The sequence below is a fragment of the Cardiocondyla obscurior genome, linkage group LG20 (genome assembly GCF_019399895.1).
Source record: "Cardiocondyla obscurior isolate alpha-2009 linkage group LG20, Cobs3.1, whole genome shotgun sequence".
Classification (NCBI taxonomy): Eukaryota; Metazoa; Arthropoda; class Insecta; order Hymenoptera; family Formicidae; genus Cardiocondyla; species Cardiocondyla obscurior.
This window is the reverse complement of record NC_091883.1, coordinates 3,539,931-3,559,872: the sequence shown is the minus strand read 5'-3', so window position 1 is coordinate 3,559,872 and position 19,942 is coordinate 3,539,931. Positions and strand designations below refer to the sequence as shown.

At 41.6% G+C, this 19,942-nt stretch overlaps 1 protein-coding gene and 1 long non-coding RNA gene across 2 annotated transcripts in view; both read right to left on the bottom strand.

Annotated features, from left to right (window-relative positions):
- Nucleotides 1-19,942, bottom strand: part of LOC139110319 (uncharacterized) — a 103,536-nt gene that overhangs the window by 61,370 nt on the left and 22,224 nt on the right. The gene's annotated exons all lie outside the window — the stretch shown is intronic.
- On the bottom strand, nucleotides 1,767-5,201 carry LOC139110308 (fork head domain transcription factor slp2). The gene has a single exon (XM_070669986.1). The coding sequence runs from the start codon at nucleotides 3,663-3,665 to the stop codon at nucleotides 2,388-2,390; it is 1,278 nt and encodes a 425-aa protein (XP_070526087.1). The 5' UTR covers nucleotides 3,666-5,201; the 3' UTR covers nucleotides 1,767-2,387.

Sequence of the window (19,942 nt, the reverse complement as noted above, 5' to 3'; positions counted from 1 at the left end):
CTGATAATTTTGTAAAAGTGCCAGCACGAACGATTCCACGAGCGTGCATTCGGAATTTTGATTCCCGACAGTCGATCGAAATAAAACTCTATTGATTTCTCTGGTGCTATTGGTAATTAATTTGAATGAGCAAGATAAACGAACTTAAAGGGATTAAAAAAAAAAAAAAAAAATTGTAGGGAAGCGAGGGACTTAGGAAGATTCGCGCACCAGACAGAACTGCCGTGTTAGCTAGTCGAAGGTATAAGAATGCCGAGCACGTCTGGCGGTGGGCAGGCCGCGCGGGTCACAATCCCATCTGCCGATCCTCCTAACCGGTCTCTTTTCCTCTCTCGTTCTCTCCTCGGCTCTTCGGACGGTTTAAACTCCGGTTAGACGTACGCGAGCGCGCGCCATTATCTTATTTACGCCTCATTGTCTCAATGTATCATACCAATATCGCGCCTGCTCGTACCGACCGGCAACACGCTTCTGGATCGTCATCAGGGTGCACGTGAATGCGCCGCGCTCGCGAGAAATACCCGCTTAGCTCGTCCGATCCTTTACTTTGAATTTAAATAGAAAATCTTTTAAGTACTCAATTTGATCGTGCTTTGAAATTAATAGATAATCTTTTTTGTTAAGTATTTGATTTAGTCATCAGAGGTGCAATATTTTTAAATATATATGAAAGGATATTATATCGTCCAGAAATGTTACAGCTGATCGTTTGAAGAATGTTTTGCTCAAGTACGGCTTGCCTTTTTCGTTTTCTTTCTACTCGGAAAGAAATGATAAAATATTGTTTACGTTTGAGGGTCTCGTTCTTTTATTCTTGCTGAGGGAAAATAGTCGCAAAGTGAAAAGCCAGGAAGGAACCGCCACAAAAAAAAAAGAAAAAAAATTTCGAGACGTAATTTATGGTTATACTGCAGCACTAAAGCAATTTTGCAGCGGTGGCCTCGTACGTCCGCCTAATTCTAAATGTTATGCGTAGCATTGTGAACGTCTTTCGTCTCGACAACTCTACCTTTATCTTATATTGTGTTTTGACACTCGATGGGTTCTGCCTGTTAAATTTTACGAGCAGTCATGACACGCAGAATGCTCCGATTTTACAGGAAAATCTGTTTTGCCTGATCGAATTGTCTCGGAAAGAATAACGTTAAAGTGTCATACCGAAACGACGAATATTGAGAATATGTGCAAGAATGAATTTAATTAATGCCTGACGTTTCAAAATAATTATTAAATTTTTTTATATTAACGGCAAAGGTGAGAAATATATAACTGAGATTTGATTAAAATAGAAATAAATTTAAAAAGAAAAGAAAAGAAAAAAAAAAAAATAAGGATATATTATACTCTATGAGAATTCTTTTGAAAAGATAACTAAATTACTTGTGCTAAATTAATTATAATAAAGCACAAATTATATTATTATTTTCTGGTAATGTGCTTGAAGCGTATGAAATTAATATTAATTGGCGACATGGAGTTTTTTATTTTTTTTTTTTAAAAGAGCTTCGCTGACATTTATTTTGCTGACATCATACATGTGTTTCTCACAGGCATTTATTCTTATTAATCTCAGCTTTATATACATATATAATAATATTCGTAATATATGCAACAATAATTTCTATGTACACGCTGTAATAACAAGCTGCAAATGACTATTTATAAATCCGACTAATTATCGATTAATCGATGCTGTACACGCTAGGACCATCAAAGAGAGATCACAAGTTAAAATTCTATGCAACTATGTTCGTATGCTATTATGCTATTTACTTTTTTTTTTTTTTTTATCTCAAACGTCGTGGAGATCCGATCTGAAAATTCACATTTTTGCCAAGTTTCATTAATCACGATATCGCCGACGAAACGGATGCTCGGCTTTATCGTTTAATACGATATTTACACGAGAAGCAATATCGTGAGGATTTGTACAAAAAGGGGAACGAGTTAAATTAAAAATTGACCGCAATTATTCGACAATTATACAAGTGGGGTACTATCGGTATTATTAATTCATATGCAGTTGATATTCACGCCGGGAATACTGACGTTCGCGAGGAGGTCTGATATTTTTTAAATATTATTTCGTATCGCTCGATATATTTTAAATTCCTCGCGAGAAATAAGTTTTATTCTCGCTGCAACAATAATTCTGCTGCTAAAATCACGTTGTACGTAATATATAAAACAAATTTATAAATCTCAAGGAGAAATTTAGTCCAGCTAAATTCATCAGGTCCGTTTTGCACTCGTTTCACGTCGAGTTCGAAGAAAATACGACAGAGTTTTTTTTTTTTCTTCTTCTTCTTCTTTTTACATAAGATGAGATCGCGGTGCACTTGTTGAAGAGACGGCCTTCTCGCGTATTACAACTTGATCACGCTTCTTCAACTTTGTCGGCCGGTGAGAACTGTGATGGGTTTCAGAAGAAGCTGCGGCGGACTGTGAGGAAGTGGTCTCGACGGCTGGACCGAGCTGCAGACGGTGACCGGCGGCGAGTGCGGATCCATCGGCTCCGGACTGCTTCCCGGCGAGGCCGTGCTGGAGGGAGGTTGACTTAGAACTTGAGACGTTTGACTAAGGTGATATCTGGATTGCTGATGGAATATCGCCGGTATCGGTGGTATCGTGATAGATCTCAGGGTGCTGTAGAAGTCCTGGTAAGGATTTCCCGTGGGCGAGATCCCGGACGTCGGTATGGTGATGCCGCCTGCGCCGGGATAGCCGGTCGGTGCCTGCAGTAACCTCTCCACGGAGAAGGCACCGTGAGTCGGCGGTGCCGCCGTCGCTGGAAGAGGCTGCGGTTTGCAGGGCAGGCTCGTGCCCGTGGACGACGTAGTGGCTGCTCCGGGCAATAAACTGGCCGGATATCCAGCGGGAGTGCCGTAAGATCCGGCGGTCACCGGTGGATAGGCAACGGTGCGATGAAGACAGAGCGACGAAGGCAGAGCGTAGAGCGACGTAGGCCACCCCGGCGGCGGATAAGGTGTCGGATAAAGGCCGCCGAGTACGACGCTCCTCTTGAACGCCGCCAGCCGTGATCTAGAGGCCGCCGTCGTCCTGCGCCGGAGTTTTCCCGTGGCACCGCCGATGAACACGTCTTCGGAGCTCGGATCCAGCATCCAGTAGTTACCCTTTCCCGGGTCGTCGTAGTGACGAGGTACCTTGACGAAACACTTGTTGAGAGACAGATTGTGTCTGATGGAGTTCTGCCAGCCTTGCTTATTATTTTCGTAGTAAGGAAAGTGGCGCATTATGTACTCGTAAATGCCGTTCAGGGTGAGCCGTTTTTCTGGGCTTTGTCGGATAGCCATCATAATCAGCGCGTTGTAGCTGTAGGGTGGCTTCTCGGCTTTCTTCTTATCGTCCGCCGGATCTTTCGAGTCTTTTTGACTTGTCGGACTGATGGACGTTGCGCTCGTCGAGCAATCTAAGGGTGGCGTCTCCGCGCCACCGCCTGTAACGTCGAGGTCGCTGCAATCATCGCTGTCGTCGGCGTGTCCGACGTCGGAGGAGTCTGACTGGCTGGCCGACGGCGCCGGGGTCCCGGCACACGCCTCGGGCAGGATGCTGCGGATGCTGAAGTTGCTCTTCAGAGCAGCCCGTGCCGGCGGCGGAGAAGCTGTCACGGTGTGCTGCTCGCCTGAACCTTCCATATTCACCATGCTTCGAACGTTTCCTCGTTCCAACACTGTACTCCGTACTCTTCGCACTTCGAAATTAAATCGCCCTTAGGCACGAGAACGCACCGTAATCTCGTCACATGTATGTTCACTCGGTTCCAAATACATTCCCGCCGGTTAGCTTCTTTTGCATTTTTTCTTCTCGTTCAACTGCACAACACAAAGTACGGTCGTTTCTTCCTTTTCACCCCTGCGGGTTTCCCTTTTCTTTTCTTTATCTTTTTTTTTTTTTTTTTTTCCACGCGCACCGTTCGCCCTGCGCCCGTCTCTTTTTTTCCGCTTCGAAATGAGTCCAACGTTGAAACGCTCCCGCAGAGGAACCCCACGTTTCTGCGATCTCCCCGCCAAGCGGTGACTATTTATACCCGGTGTTCGGATCCGCCCATCAGTAACGGCACGACGTGCATCGAAGCCCTCGAGGGGCTCGCTGACCAATCCTGGTGATAGTGCACTGGCAGTGCTGCTCAACCCCACTACGGTGTTTGCATCCAATGTTTGACAGCAAACAATGTCAGCGGTGCCGGAGCCACGCTGAAGGCTGGGATTTCAGAAGGTGGACGCGAGGCGCAAGCGGATCTAGAACTATCGCGCAGCATGGTGGGGAGCGCAGCCGCAACTAAACGTGCATCCCCGCGTGTGCAAACAAATCCAACACGTTATACCCGCATCTATACGCCCTTCTATGGGATTGGCACGTTCTCGCACGTCGCGTTGCGAGAGGAGTTGTAGCGCAGGACTTTAACGTGGACGAAGAGCGAGAGAGAGAAAGAGATAAACGTATATATGTATCGCAGCGGCGCGATTGTGTTCGTATCTTTCCACGGCAGCCGAAACTTGCTTTAACTTGCTTCAATTTTCATAGTATCGTCGAATATGGAGATGATGGGGATGCCCGCCGCAGAATGACGTGCACCTGGTGTCATCGACTTTTGTATCTTCGGCTCGAGCGTTTGTCAAACCCGGAGTCGCGCTAACGAACTCGCTATTGAACTCTTGCGCGAAATAAACACCATTCTTACGACTATTCTTATGAATTTGTCGGACGATTAAATTGTTAGACTGTTATTGTACGAATGCGATATTTTGTGCTTCTTTTTCCCACCCATCTTTTTGTTATTTAGAAAATTTCTATTCGCATCTCCGTTATTATGATTGGTTTAAAGAACGATAAGATATGATAATTTGTTACGTTCGTAATAATTAAAATAATTTTTTTACGAGAAAGAATAATAAAGAAATAAATGTCTTTTCTTCCAATCACAGATGTAGCCTTGCATGGTCGTGAGAAAATCATGTGCGGTCTCGCATAAAGAAATATTTTCTCTTTAGGTAACCTAAACCTTTAGCGATTATCGTCTTTTCATAAAAGAGTGGATCTCAAAATCTTGAACGAAAGAACGGCTTATGACTAACAATAAGTTAAGATGACTAAGCTTCACCGCAAACATTGTTTTGGCCGTGTTACGCCTAACACAGGATTAAGTTAAAAATGTTTATTGTATAGAAAATTGCTTGTTGTGATTCTTTGCGGTTTGGCGGCCTCTTTGACGTTATTTGCAAAATACAGTTTTGGGACTCATTGTCAAATGAATAGATTTCCGAAAAAAAAAGAGTTCTTTTCAAGCGTGATTTTGTTGTATCATCAAAATTTTTAACCACCGATGACTAAAAAGAAAAAAAAAAAAAAGAAACTTTCACGGTTTATAAAAAAAAAATATCTTTTTCAAAAATATTTATTGACCTTACTGCTAAAGGCTGTATTACTTTTCTCATTAACATCTATTAATCATCGATGACTCGAAAGAAAAAAAAAAAAAAGAAACTTTTACCGTTTATAAAACAAAACATTTTTTTCAAAAATATTTATTGATCTTACTGCTAAAGGCTGTATTATTTTTTTTTCATTAACATTTAATTGTATAAAGAGTTTTCAGAATATATTCGTTATTAATTTAATTTAGAACTCGCTTGTCTCTTTGACAATAAGAAAAATTTTGAATAATCTGAATTTATATAAATTCTTTTAATTTCAAGAATATATAAAAATCTTTTTTTTTTTTTTTTAACATAAGTGGTATCTCAATTTGGAATTATACTAATCAATGTGATCACAGCGACAAAGAGGACGCATCTACGGTATGTGTGAATAAAGGGAGCAAAAGGCACGTGACAAACGTGAACATGGAAAAAGGAAAACCGAAGAGAAGGTTGCCGTAAGGTTTGCTAAGGGAAGCCATCGGCAAAAAGCAAAAGGCATTCTTTGAACCGCGGATGACATCTTTATATGCGTTGTTCGGCTCCCCATCGTGAAAATGTCGTCACCCCATGGCGATTCGTAGATTTAGTTACGTCCCACCGCACGTTCTTCGTGATATTTTCATGCTATCATAATCTAACGAGATTTATAAATAAGATAATGCGCGTCGAGGTAATTTGTTGCTCGGCTGCGATTCGTCAAATGTAGAACGACGAATTTTTATCGGGAGATACGAATACGTCGAGGCGTTAGTTTAAGAAAGTGAAAAGACTCGGGGGGCGATTCGTGCGATTTAAGAATTTTAAACTCACAGGCCTGAGCAGGTTGAGGCTGTATTGACATACCGCTAACGATTTCGGTCTGTGGGCCACACTAGACACTTAGCCTTGATGAGGATGATTGACGGACAAAGCCCTCAAAAAGAGATTACTCGCCCAGGCTATGAAGTGATTGGTTCTAATGCAGCCGCCGTGGCGAAAGAAAGGCAATATTTGCACGCACAAAAGATGGATCATAGAATGTCGTCCGACTAACTAATTCAATTCACTCAATGTCCGGCAACTTCTGAGTATTCGATCATGATGCCATTCCCGTAATAATCTGCCCGTAAACGATTGCGTTTCAAATAGTTATATTAAGTGGTGCTATTTTTCTACGGAACGAGTATGAAAATTAAAATCTGAATCAAATCCTATCTATAAAAAATTGGCGTGACGTCTAAATTAGCTAATAAATTTTTTTTTTTGTAGTTTGCAATTGGGGTCTCTTAAAAAAAAAGCGCATAGCGCACGCATGGTTTCTTTTAGTAAAATAAAAATAGAGAAGCAATGTAGTTAATATTGTACTATAATTATTTTACAATTTCTGAATTAATTTTCTTTTTTTAATTTGTAAAAAGGCGAAATATATTTCGCGTAGAATGAAAATATTGAGGTTGAAAATTGCAACTACGCCATGTAAAAAATGTTACCGCTAACGGTCCAGTTTCCACTGCTTGTATACGTGCAATATAAATCTAGTAGCTATAGAAGGTTGAGCTATAAGGTTTCTTCTTTCGCGGCTCGGAGACGTCGATAATTGGCGTTCGGTTACATCGATAAAGGGATAGTGTGACGCGGGGTTTTTTTTTCGCGGGTTTATATCATCACGCTCGCGACCGGTATCAATATTTATAGCGCATCATTAATTTCAGATTGGATCAGCTTCACCTCCGTGACATCGGAGATTTTTTTCCCTAATTAACATATCCTTGACAAAAAAAAAAATTTTTTTTTGTTGAGTTTTAAGTATGAACGTGCGTAACATTAAATATATTTGTTAGAATTTCCTTCATATTCTTATCGTACAAACACACCCGCAGCCACGCTAATGTTATCCCCACCACGTTTCGTAAGATAGCGGCAAACGATGTGGAGGCAAAATTACCAATGATTATCAGAACAGTGTGTTTTTGTAACGAACCCTAGTCTTTAGACGATCTTGTAATCTGATACACGTACACACGGTAGATGATATTCCAAGAGATCTGCTTTTCTTCATACGCCTCGTGCACAACGAAAGCACTGTCTTCGACATTCTAAGCGCGTTAATTCGCGAGCAATACACGAAGTATTCAATTAATTTAAAGTAAATCTGCACGGGGATAAATAAGATACGAGTCTCAAAATATTTTTATTAAAAAAAAAAAAAAAGAAAAAAAAATTTGTTAGCTCTGCAGAATATTATTATTATATTTCGTAAAGTAAAAAGGAATATTTTAATGCCTCTTTCTTGCTGAGGCGACCCTCACAAAGTATCAGGACTCAGTCTCAGAAAATCATAATCTACACCTGCGAATTCGTTCCGACACCTGGAAATTAGAGTATCGGCAAAAACTCATTCAAAGATATTCCCGTATACTTGTGTCCTTCGCACGCGGCATCTATTACACGACCGCCGGCCAGGGAGAAATACGGAGTTGATGGATTCATCCGGAATAGTCGGCGGAGGAGGTACATAAGAGAGCACAACTTTTGAGGCGTGAATACGTAGATGATTGGATAAAGAAGAAGCCACCGATGAGCTGGTTTTGTACGATTTTCGCCTTCTATAAAGTCGGCCGGCACAATAATCGCCGTGCGAATATATATATATGTGTGTGTATTATGTATCGCCTGCCGACTCTCGAGAAAAGGGCCTTTTAAAGATACAAACTCGCCTCCGCAGTTGAACGAAGGAATGACACGCCGAAGAAATGGGAAATAAAGTCGTCAGGTCCGACGACAATCGCGAGCGAACGATGCTGGTGGACCAAACAGGAAATCATTTGCCAGCCGCATTGTAGTCGGGGGTGTGATATTTTTCTCATTAGCTGTCTTCGGAATCGCGGAGATCGAAGAAAAATAATGCGGGACGAAAGTTTGAATTGTACGGCAAGACTTTTAAATTGCATCGCGTTATTAAATAGAATTATATTAAGCGTAATGACGATTAAAGCCGGACTTCGCAGAGCTATTTATCGGTAACCGATTAATTGTACGGATAATTAATAATATTTAAGTCTGTTTAATTTAGAAGATAAATTATAGCCACCTTGGCGTTCGCGATTAATAACAGATTAATAAGCGAGCCGAGTGAAAGGAAATAATGTATGGTTTAATTATTCAGATAACGCGTTATTATTGTTTAACGGCGTACTAATCGTTAAATAAAAATTACACTTGTGCCGGCACTTCAACGAAACGCATCAAGTCAAGTAGCGATTGGCGACGAGTGTTTTACCGACCATAAATTAAAACCGCCGCGTGTAAATAAACTAAATTACGACGGTTTACCGAGCGCCCAGTTAACAAAGTTTTATCGGACTCGATTTCAAGGATTCAACACAAATCTCCAAGTAATACCGTTGCACCTCATTAACGTTGAATTATTCGATAAGTTCATCGACTCGTTAAAAAAAAAAAAAAAAAAAACTTTTATTACTTTATTATATAATATTCAACGTCCTCAAAAATAATGTAAATAATTTATTATAATACGAAGAATATTTCTAAATGCGAAGGGGTAAGCAGAATGCATTTCGAACAGACTCATTCAGAAAAACTGGAAAGCGAGGCGTATGTTCGCCCGCCGCGTCACCCGCCTCTTTACATCTTTTCTCACACGAGAGTAGGCCCGACATCCGCGCGGCCGGTCTCGCCCTACGCGCTCGCGTATCGTGCGTGTGACGACGGAAGCGCGCGTGTGCGAAAGCCCAAAAAAATATTCTCGGCCACGATGTGGGTTTACATTCGTAAGCCGTGGCTGGTAGCAACGGCGGCGGCTCAAAGCGGTGCGCGCATGTTTGGCTAACATCTCTAAAACAAAGTGTAAACTAACTGGCCGTACATTCGGTGTTTACACAACGCCGAGGAGCCGGGGGAGTCGAGGAGCCGTCGCGAGAGAAGTGAAACTCTCTCCGCGCGCAATAACATTCATGCACTTTTTTTTTTCTTTTTTATCACGTGTCGTTTACGCGTTTCAGCGTCGCGCGCGACGTTCCCGCTGGATGTGTGCGCCAGGTATTTAAACGCGGACGGACGATGCGAAACAAAAGATCGCTCGAGTCGTGAAAATCGGACCGAGCCCACGTGAAGATCTGTTTACATCCTCGCGCGAGGTAAAAAAAAAAAAAAAAAAAAAAAAGAAATAGTTTCGCCTGGATTTTAAATTCTTTCCTAAACCTCCTCGCGTGCGATTGTAAAAATAATTTAAAAACCAGCAACGCGCTTGGAACAGAGAGGGCTTTTTCTACGACTCACAAAATACGTATTTTTAGTTGAACAAATTAATTGGAAGGGGATTGTGAAATGCAAGGGCCGACTTTTCTCGTAAAAGAAGAACTGGTGCGTGTCAGTTGGTGGACCGATTAGAAACATCAGAGATTCTCGGAAGTATCGCGGACTGACGGTATCTGAACGAACGGAGAAAGAGCGAACGATCGCACACACAAGCCGACCAAGCCTGCCGTCAAGCCGAGGATAAACAAATCGTTTTGGTGGGCAGTTCACTACTCTTTGATGCTCCGCGTTGATTAATTCCAGTAGGCTAAGCCCATGGTGGCCGTCGATCATCTCGCGGCGCGATTAGAACTCGCGTTTCGACAGAAGCTTATCGCGTTTTATCAATATCCGGGTATCAGAAATCGATTTCAGATCGTAATCTCGATCGTGAAATCAGTTTACGTTAATAGATATGGAAATTATATTTTTTTTTATACGCAGAAACAGTGCACACGCACTTGAAAACCGTGAATACGCATGTGCGTGCCTCATCAATATGAATAATTATTTTAATATGCACAGCACATTGTTGCACTAATTTTTTTTTTTTTTTTTTTTTTTTTTCTTCCGACGACTTAACTAAGGTCAACTTCTTGTCTTTAAAATTTTGGGCAACGCCATATATAACTGGTGGTAAAACTGATTTCACGCTGAGAAGGTTCTTCTTCTGAGCAATCGTCCTTCCGACACGCGCCTTGTGCGCGATCATCCCACATACTTAACTATTCTAGCCAGATAATCAGCCCTCTCTGGTGACTATTATGTAAAAGGCGCCCTGGTCCACGACCGACATTCGGTTTGAAGATTGCACGAAAAATTTCAGGCTGGTTTCTATACCGCGCAGCAGGAAAGGACGGTATTTTGCATGTTTTTTTTGACAATTTTCCGTTACAAATCACTGTTTGGGCAGTGTATACTCAGGCCATTCACATTAATAATGTTTAAGAAAACCTTAGAAGTTGCACGAATTTACGTCTTCGTCAATAAAGATGTTTCCGAGTATAAGAACAGTTACTCGAATACTCTCATAATGAGAGATTTTTCCCTCGACTCTCGCACATGTTCCCTACGCACGCGGGTACCGCAAAATTATTCGCGTTATAAAATTATCTTTACGTCTCAGAGTAACGTTACATTATCGTATTTTCATTCCGAAGCCGTGGAACGATGACGCCCCCGACGATCGTAATACGCGTTGCCGCAATTTAGGTATTTTTTAGCGAACACGTCGCGTGTTTATACTTCATATTTTGCCGCTCATATTTCGACTACTGTTGGGTCATCGTTTTCCGACTTCCTTCCTATTCACAGCGGGGAAAAGACATCGATTTTGAACGGTCAGGGCGAAGTTGCTTCTTTGTGCTCCGGCGAGAAACGTTCATGTATCCCGAAATTGCGCGTTAACACATTGGACGAGCGTGACCATTCGCTTGATGTCTTTACGAGCTCTTGCTGGGGACTTCCTTTATAATTCAGAACGCAGCAGGTTCAAGAATACGTCATTGATAGAAAAGGACCGAGTACCCTATCTCTTTCTTTTATTATTCGACGTGTTGAAACGACCGCTACAAAATTGCGTTATACTTTAAACATTCACGTTACATTTTTAAGAAAAATTAAAACTGCTAAGTAGAAAAATTAAATTAATTAAAAAAAATATTAAATGTTTTAATTGATAATTATTTTTTTTTTAGGTTGGACTCTCGTGACGAAATAAAATAAAAATTTAACTCTTTATCATTTAAAGTAGCGAAGTTTAACGTAAAAGTTATTGATGAAAACAAGGATTTCCAGAGGATATTATCATTTGACAAATTCCAAAATTATCGTGTGTGAGAAAACCTCTGTTGTTAGACCGGAACCAATATATAACACGCGTGTTCCAAATGTGTTTTACATTTCGTCGCCGACGAGACAAATCCCTCAGATCTATGGCCGCGTCTTCGTTATAAAGACGACACGGTCCACCTTGTGTAGAAAATGAGACGTCTATTTCAGGTATAGCCTTTTAAGTAAATTTTTTAGGCTCGAATAATACAAAAAAAAAATTACTCATGAAATCGAGACGCGTTTTTAATTTTTTAATATCATTTTCAAATTAAATCTTTAATATCAATCTCAGTATATTCTTTTAATTTCCGCAGTAATTTTTTTCGAATCACGATACAAGTCGCGCCTATTCGATTTTGCAAATAGGAATTAAATTCTCGCTGCCTTTAGAAATTTATTGTAACGTGTAACGAAGCGAAAAACAAAATTAAAAAAGCAGTAAGAAGCGGTTGATAAGAAAAAAAAGTGCAACCGGTTTCTAGAGCAAACACCTCACGATATAAATACCCGCAGCGTGAGCTAATTAGTTTGTACAAGTCACTTTTAACATCCGGAATTTAACGCGACTCGGGATCTTTCTTTTGTGTCAGCTGTATATTTTTGACGATTAATTGCCATGTGATTCCTATCCGATCTGAAATCAAACCAGCAAAAACGTGCGCGTACTTTTAACGACCCCAGGCTCATTATATTCCGCGATTTATCTCCACGGTGACAGAGCGCGGTAAGGAACACGTGTCATAGCCGGATTATCGAGATAAAGTTCAAGTATTCGCAGAGTGGGAGCTTCTGTACTTTAACCCGAATTTATTAAGGGTGAACTAGTCTAAATCGTACTTATACTAAAGTCCCCCAAAAAAAATATCGATGCACGAAAAATAAAGGCGCAAATAAAGAAACATATTTCTACATTTATAGCGATTGAAATAAGAGTACGATTCAAGGAACAAATCATGCAGTACGATTTAATACATAATGTCCGAAAGTTTCTTAATTGTACGCTAGTGCGAATTAGGCAAGTTTCCCCTATTTGCAGTTTTTCCGAGTGTATAATGGGTTAACCGTTCGCTCGCGTTTGTTCGCGTCTGCGACGCATGCTTATGCGTGACGCGCACAGGCCACGCGCGGAGCTTTACACCCTCGCACAATGCGAGGCTCGGCCTCGTTAAGGGGATCAGCTGCGTGGCATTGTCGCCGCTAACAAGCGCTAAATAGAGCACCGAGTGAAATCGTGTGGACGCACGGTGTGTCCACACAGAGACAGTCCGCTGTGCCGTCCATACAAATAATACGTTCGACACGTTTGCGTTACGCGCGCACACGTATGCAGAATTACGTTCCGCACGCTCGCTATTCGCGGCGTTTCCTCGGATCCTTGCAGATTTATTGTCGCGATCGGCGCAATTAAATGGAGAAAAAAGAAGAAAAAAAAAAAGAAAAAAAAAAACCCCCGGTGCATCGCGCACCGTCGATTAATTATGCGAGGAAAAGTCCGGCAATCGGCTCGCACAACGACGGCCGCACGTCGACGACTGTGAAAACATAACGCACGTGACCCGGGTCCACGCGGTTCCCGGTCATTGTGTTGTCTGTTTGTTAAACGGGGGAAAAAGGCGAGAGGTATGTAACAGCGAAAAGAAACTGCGGGGCGTCTCGGGGATGCATCGCTCCGCAGCGGGTTACACTATACATACAGTATACGATTTATATGAGGGGTGGCCGAGATCGGGGTGAAAGGCGGGCGGTTGTTAAGTTGTTCGACAGATGTCTCACCACGTGAATCTGTCGCCCGGACTCTCACAAGTTCTCTCCCCCCCGCGGACTCGTATTTTCGCATTTCGAAATCCAATTCCGCGCTCGCACGGGACTTGCAGCGGGGTGGCACGATACGCACAATTTCGCGATAATGATCCCCCGGACGAGAGGTCTATCTCGTCCTGTAATTGACCCGACGAGGGGCGACTTTTACACCTTCTCCTCCCCCCCTCCGGCCGCCCTCCCCTTCTTCGTGGCAGCTTTTGTCGGCGCGGCACGTCCGCAATTTTTTTTTTTTTTTATCGCGATAATGAGGTATTCCAAATGTTATCGTAATCGACGAGTCTCCCGTCATCGGGCGAGAAATGTTGCCGCGAGCGTTGCGAGGAATAAAAATTTGTACGACGCAAAGGGATACGGAGGATACGATAATGACCGCTCCTACGGGCGTCCTAGCGCGTGTTTCCTGCCACGCATCTCAACATAAATACGGAGAAAGAGAGAGAGAGGGAGAGACGCACAGAATCCGAAAGAATCGTAAAAATGACCGCGGGCGCACGTTCCATTATGGGACAAAACTGACCGTCTTTCGAGTGATCTTTAACAAATGCATTTTCGCACCTGTCCACCCTCTTTCTCCCCCTCCCCATGATGATTCTGTCGACGGAAGCTTAGAACCCTACGCACCTAACGATCTTTTGATGCGCGACCGTTTTTCCACGGCGGAGTATCGCTTTCAGAAAATTATGCAATACTATAACAATATTATAATTGAAAAAAAAAATTTATATAGCAATAATTATAATTCTATTCGTATGGGTTCGATTTTATTTGTCATGAAAAAAAAAAAAACTCAAAGTCACGATTGCGTTTGCCATTAAATGTTAACAACAATGCAAATTGTATTACTTTACGAGCAGTTCGAACATAGAAGCGTGCAACATTGCTTCGAAAGAAATGTGGAATAAAGGATACAGGTGTGCGATGATTTTGATAATAATCTAATGGCTTTCTAGTTTTCGTTAGGCTGACGCCCAAACCAAGCGGGTCGAATTTTACGATCAATTTCCTGTCGTGTAAAAAATAACAATCGGCCATACCACTGATTCATTGGAATTATGGGAGTGTTCAATACGGGGGTCATAAACAAGTCGTGAGATTTACGGAAAATAAGTCGTAAATTTCCGAAGATTAATACATTGTGGCCACTCGGTCCATTCGAACTCGTTAAAACTCACGCTCGCCCGTGCATGACCCGAAAAGCTGAGAAATGAACGCGCTCTCTAAACTTAACAATTTAAAAAACACTTCTGCTCGGAAATGATAAGAAATTACGTAAGAAATTACTCTTAAAATTCCATTAACCGATATTAAAATTTATAGCTCGTAAACGTCGGTGTTATTTTAAAAAAGTCTCGCGTGAAACGCGCCCTCGTATGAATTTCAAACAAAGCGCAATAATATTTTATCCGATTACCGTCGGTTTCAGATATACCCGGATCTCGATCCAACCCTCTTTCCAGAACAATTAACTCAACCGCCACCCGCTCGTCCAAGCATGTAAAACATGAGGTACGTCTAAGGAATATTACGGGGGCGATTTTAATGTAAAAGTAACGGAGTCCGAGCGCTAACGATTTGAAGATGCACGCATCATTGGCGTCCCCCGCCTTTCAGTATGTCTCATGTGCGTATTTGTAATTGCAGTAAAAGCCGCGTGGCACTTGGCCCATCCCTTTACCGGTTTAGCCGCGGGATACCGGACAGTCACGTGCCGCCGATCTCCGTACGGTTTGCACGTGTAATCGGTACTTGCCTAGGTTGCTATGTCACCACCCGAAAGATTCAATCTTAAGAAATATTTTACTCTTACTGATAAAATAAATTAATTCTATTTTTTAATTTTTTTTTAATAAGAATAAAATGCATTTTTATATTGCATTTAATAATTAATTTTTGCGACTAGTATAGTTCACTTTTAAATATAATAATTTGCGTGCTCAAGAATCATACGTGAAATGTGTCGATCGCGAAAACTGTTAAGTTATACTCGCGAGATTTGTATGTGCGTAACTATCTCGTATCGCAGTCTTGTCGCAACACTAACGTAGAACCTAACGAGAGATCGGGTTCGGTTCCCCGGCAATGAAGACGCGTGTCCAGAAGAGAATCTCGCGAGCCAGGGAGACATCAAAATAGAAGAGAGACGACGACCCTCGGTGTGTCCACGTGTCCGACGTGGACGTCGACGATGTCATTAAACTCCTCGTTACGCGGACCTGAGTCCAAACTAACTCTGCTCGTCCGGGATAACTCTCTCGTGCAAACCGTAGCCAGATCTACCCAGCCAACGGTAACCAGGCCTTGCGAACAGACGGAGCTACGTCTCGTGATTGGTTACATTACTGATACGCGCGTCTCGCGTCACGGTGATGCTGTTACAGCAGTCGCGGTAAAAGCCCCCCCCTCGTGTTTCTCTCACTCTCTCTCTTCCATTCTCTCTCTCGCTCTCGTGCATTTCCCAGAGAACAACCTCCTGCGTCTACCTACACCCTCTTTCGTTGAGGAAAACAACATTGTAGAAATCTCCCGCAAGATCATGAACGCTGGAATTTAGCGAGATTTGATTCGAAAATCGATTGCGTTTGCTTTGGGATATTTACTGAATTGCAGCTGTCCGTATATATTTTCACATTGTTGGAAAATTAAATCGATCGTGTGCCGCGTGCTGGATATAACTTCTCATTAAATTGCATTCAATCTCTAAGAGTCTATTTTTAAAACAAGGATTCTAGATGTCGCGTACAACGTAGAAAGAATAGAGTTCCTGGCATAAAATAATATAATTAAAAAGCAACAGCCGCGAGGAAAAATTTTATTTGAGCGAAAAAAAAAAAAATCAGTGATTTTCTTGAAACAAACGAGGGACACCCTTGCACTGTGGGGGGAAGGAAAAAAGAAGCAAATGGGTTACGTGTCGTTCATGATAAAGCTTGGGAATTGATCGGTCCGGATGTCGCATTTTGTACGCACAGCGTGTTGTCGCCCTTGTTGTTGGGGCTGCACATCCCCGTTACACTCGATACACGTAACACGACGCACGTGCTACCCTTGTTCTTCGCCCTTCACTTACTGTTTCGCTTCTCTGTTCCCTACGACCAACACTCTTTCTCGCACCGAAGTAAATGATTTGTCTCTTTGCGGCTTCCGACAGAGCAGTGATTTTATATACGACTCCTCGATCGCCATTCGTCATTATTAAGTTATTTATTTCGCAAATTCAATGATCGATGAACACATCGATTCATTTATAGTTCCCTTATTTGCTCGCGTAATTAAAAAAAAATTTATAAAGAAAGTATGTAGTATAAGTACGCGCTGCATCCTAGCAGAAAGTAAACTGGCGTGCGCGAAGCATTCGTAACAACGAAAAAAAAGAAGAAAAAAAAAAAAAGAATATAAAGAACCGCGCAGAGAGAAACTAGAGCCGTCATCGACCGTGCAATATTTTCCGTATGCAAGAATTATCGCTTACTTTCGAGAATAGGGTCCACGATACTTATTTTCACAGCGAGACGCAGAAGCCGCGCGCGACATTACCCTGTTTTCTCGGCTTTGTGAATCGGGTGTTTCACCAGTCGGTTGCCTTCACCTCGTTACCGTCCTTTTTCCCCGCCCTCCCCCCCGCGCTACTGAAACAAGAAACTGGCATCAGGACGTCGTTATAACGCGAGGCGTCCACTTTTCTCTTGACCGCCGCGCCGACCCCTCGACGGCCGTCGAACGTGGTCCTTGCGTACTACAAATAAAGCTCTCCTAGAAACAAACAGGAACGACTTCGCCTCCGCCGAACAAATTGACACCTCCTATAGACTACACGACTTTACGGACCACGGTGTCTTGTTTCCCAACTCGAGGTTGATCCACTTTGATTTACTATTTTGTTGACGCTCCGCAGCTCGAAATATATTTTATTTCGGCCAGCGAGAAGAAAGCGTAATTGAAAAGAACTCTTGTCTATCGGAAGGGATCGAAATAAAGGCGCCGCCGAGAAAAATATCTTTCCGAAGGAAATGATATCGATCGAAAAATTTCGAAAAGCAAACCGTCACGACGACTGATAGAGATGCAGTATATTAGGTGGCAGTCACGTGGCACGTAACGATACAACGACATCAATTTTGTCCTCAGACACGATTCGCCACGTGTCGCTCGACGTGAATCCGGTGCTTTCGCTTTATTACGACAATGATACTCACGTCGGCAGATACGGCTGCCGATATCGCTAGTTGATCGTAATCGCGTTTAGCTTTTGCTATTCATACAGAAATGAAGTCGCGCGCGGGTGTAGATTTGACAATTGATGCAATGTATTCGGGGAAAAAAGGGGAGATGAATCAAATATTATTATCGTCCTGCTTAAACCACACGTTGGAAAAAAAAAAATATATATATATCAAATGTGCAACTACGATATGCGATACATGGGGGATGAAAGGAGAAGTTTCACACGATTATTACGTATCTATTATATCTATATCTCATGTAGATTTTTAAAGAAATTTAATTTTGCGGAGAGACGCTTGATTTTAATACCTTTCAGCATATGTTTATAGAATATATAATAACTGTTCGTCAAGTTTGCAATTAAATGTTTATAAAAAAAAAAAAATTTCTTTGCTGCGTTGGCTCATATACGATTATTGAATTATTATTTTCTCGTTGAAACAATGCACGATTTTATTCCGTATTTCACTGCTTTCAGTAGTAGATCCCACGACCACCCGAGCCGAGCCCGCATCTTGACATCCGCCGGTCCACTGTTTAGCAATAATTTACTCATCGCACGGCCACGAAATAGCGTCGAAAAAGACCCCGCGGAATGAACAGTGTGGTCGTTGACATTGGAATGATGATCCGAATCCCACGGGTATATTGTTGCCCAATGACACGTTCGTATTTACACGTCGCGTACCGAAATTGCGCGCCGACGGCGTAAATGTACCCGTATAAAATTTGAAATGAGCGTGAATAATACCGATAAGTACCTTCCTTCACGGCCTATCGCGTGCAGTACAACTGTGCACGAATTAAATGCCTCAATTCAATATCACGTATTACAACTCGAATTATTTTTGAGGCGATAATCTAGATCTCATAAAAAATACGTTTTTTTTTTTTTTACTTTTCTTTTTAATCTGTCAATTATTTTTCTATTTCTAAATTTGAAACATATGTGACTAAAAAAGGAAGTTAAAGAATTTTTAACGTGTGTACGTTTATTATAAAAAATATCTAGCCGAGTGTGTAATATAAATGCGTGCGCGGGACGAATCAGCTTTTTTCCTTCAAAACTTTTTTTTTTTACATTATCTCGAGAAACCTTTTTGTCGCGTCTTGAATGTGGTGCCGCTTTTCCCACCCTCAAAGAACCTTTAACCCTTCGCGTAGATTTAAAAAAAAAAAAAAACCGCATTTATCTTCTCGTACAATCCTCACGAAGAAATTCTAACATTTCGAAATTTATCAATTGCCTCTCGTCAGTCGCGGAAGCTGCTAAGAGTTTTGTGTGTTGCTGGTTCTTTCGCGCTACAAGAAAAGACGTTATTCAAGGGAGCTAGACATTGACGGATTTGTCGGGTGAATCGTGTTAATGCGTGGCACCTGAAAAATCGACGGATTAGTTCGCGTACCCCTTGTGATTTCGATGCTGCGTCGACCGCCTATTCTTTCGAATCAATCCACAATTTTATCAATTCCTTAGATTACATTATTTAGGAACCTTAAAGTTTTTATAAAACTTTTACAACTTTTAACTTACGCGATTAATTAAAAATATTCTGCCCCCTTTTTTTTTATTAATTAATATCAATTAATTAAATTAAAGTAATATAGTAGAATTATATTATAATATTATTAATATGATATTTTGACATTTGGTTGCAGATCCATCTGTTAAAATTTGTCTAATCCTTTCTCATTTGCGGACAGGACAACAGTGCAGACGCATGCTGCGAAAATAAGAAGTTCCGTACCAGAAATAAACGCCGTTTACCTAATTTCGGCTAAACAACATGAGGTTTTTTTTTTTTCCCCCGACTTATTTCTCACACTAATCATTGTCCGCTACCGAAAAATCGGTCACTGGATGACCGAGTAACCTGAATACATCACGGGTGTCCAGCCTTACTACCGTTATCTCCTTTCTACCTTACTACCTCTAGCGCCTCTCTTTTCAACTGTGGCACGAGAAATATCAGCTACTGAATTGTTCGAGCTTGCCTTTTCAGCAGTGATTTATGCTCAGATTATTTAACGAGTGCAAATATATTTTTTATGCCTTGGAAACAGAACTTGAATAGAGAAAAGGAAAAAAAAAAAAAAATCTATATATAGAAAGAGGAACAAATCAACTTTGTCGCTCCTGATACAAAAGAGTTCGAGCTTTCTTCTTGTATAGAGAAACATAAGGAGATACGTCTAAACAGTGTTCCTGGCCGGGGGCAGCCACTCCGTCGAAGCTTGCCACAATAATTTTTCTATTCAAAATGTAGGTTATCGAATCCCGAGATCTCTTGGGTCATTGGTTTTTACTACTTCAATAATAAATCACATTC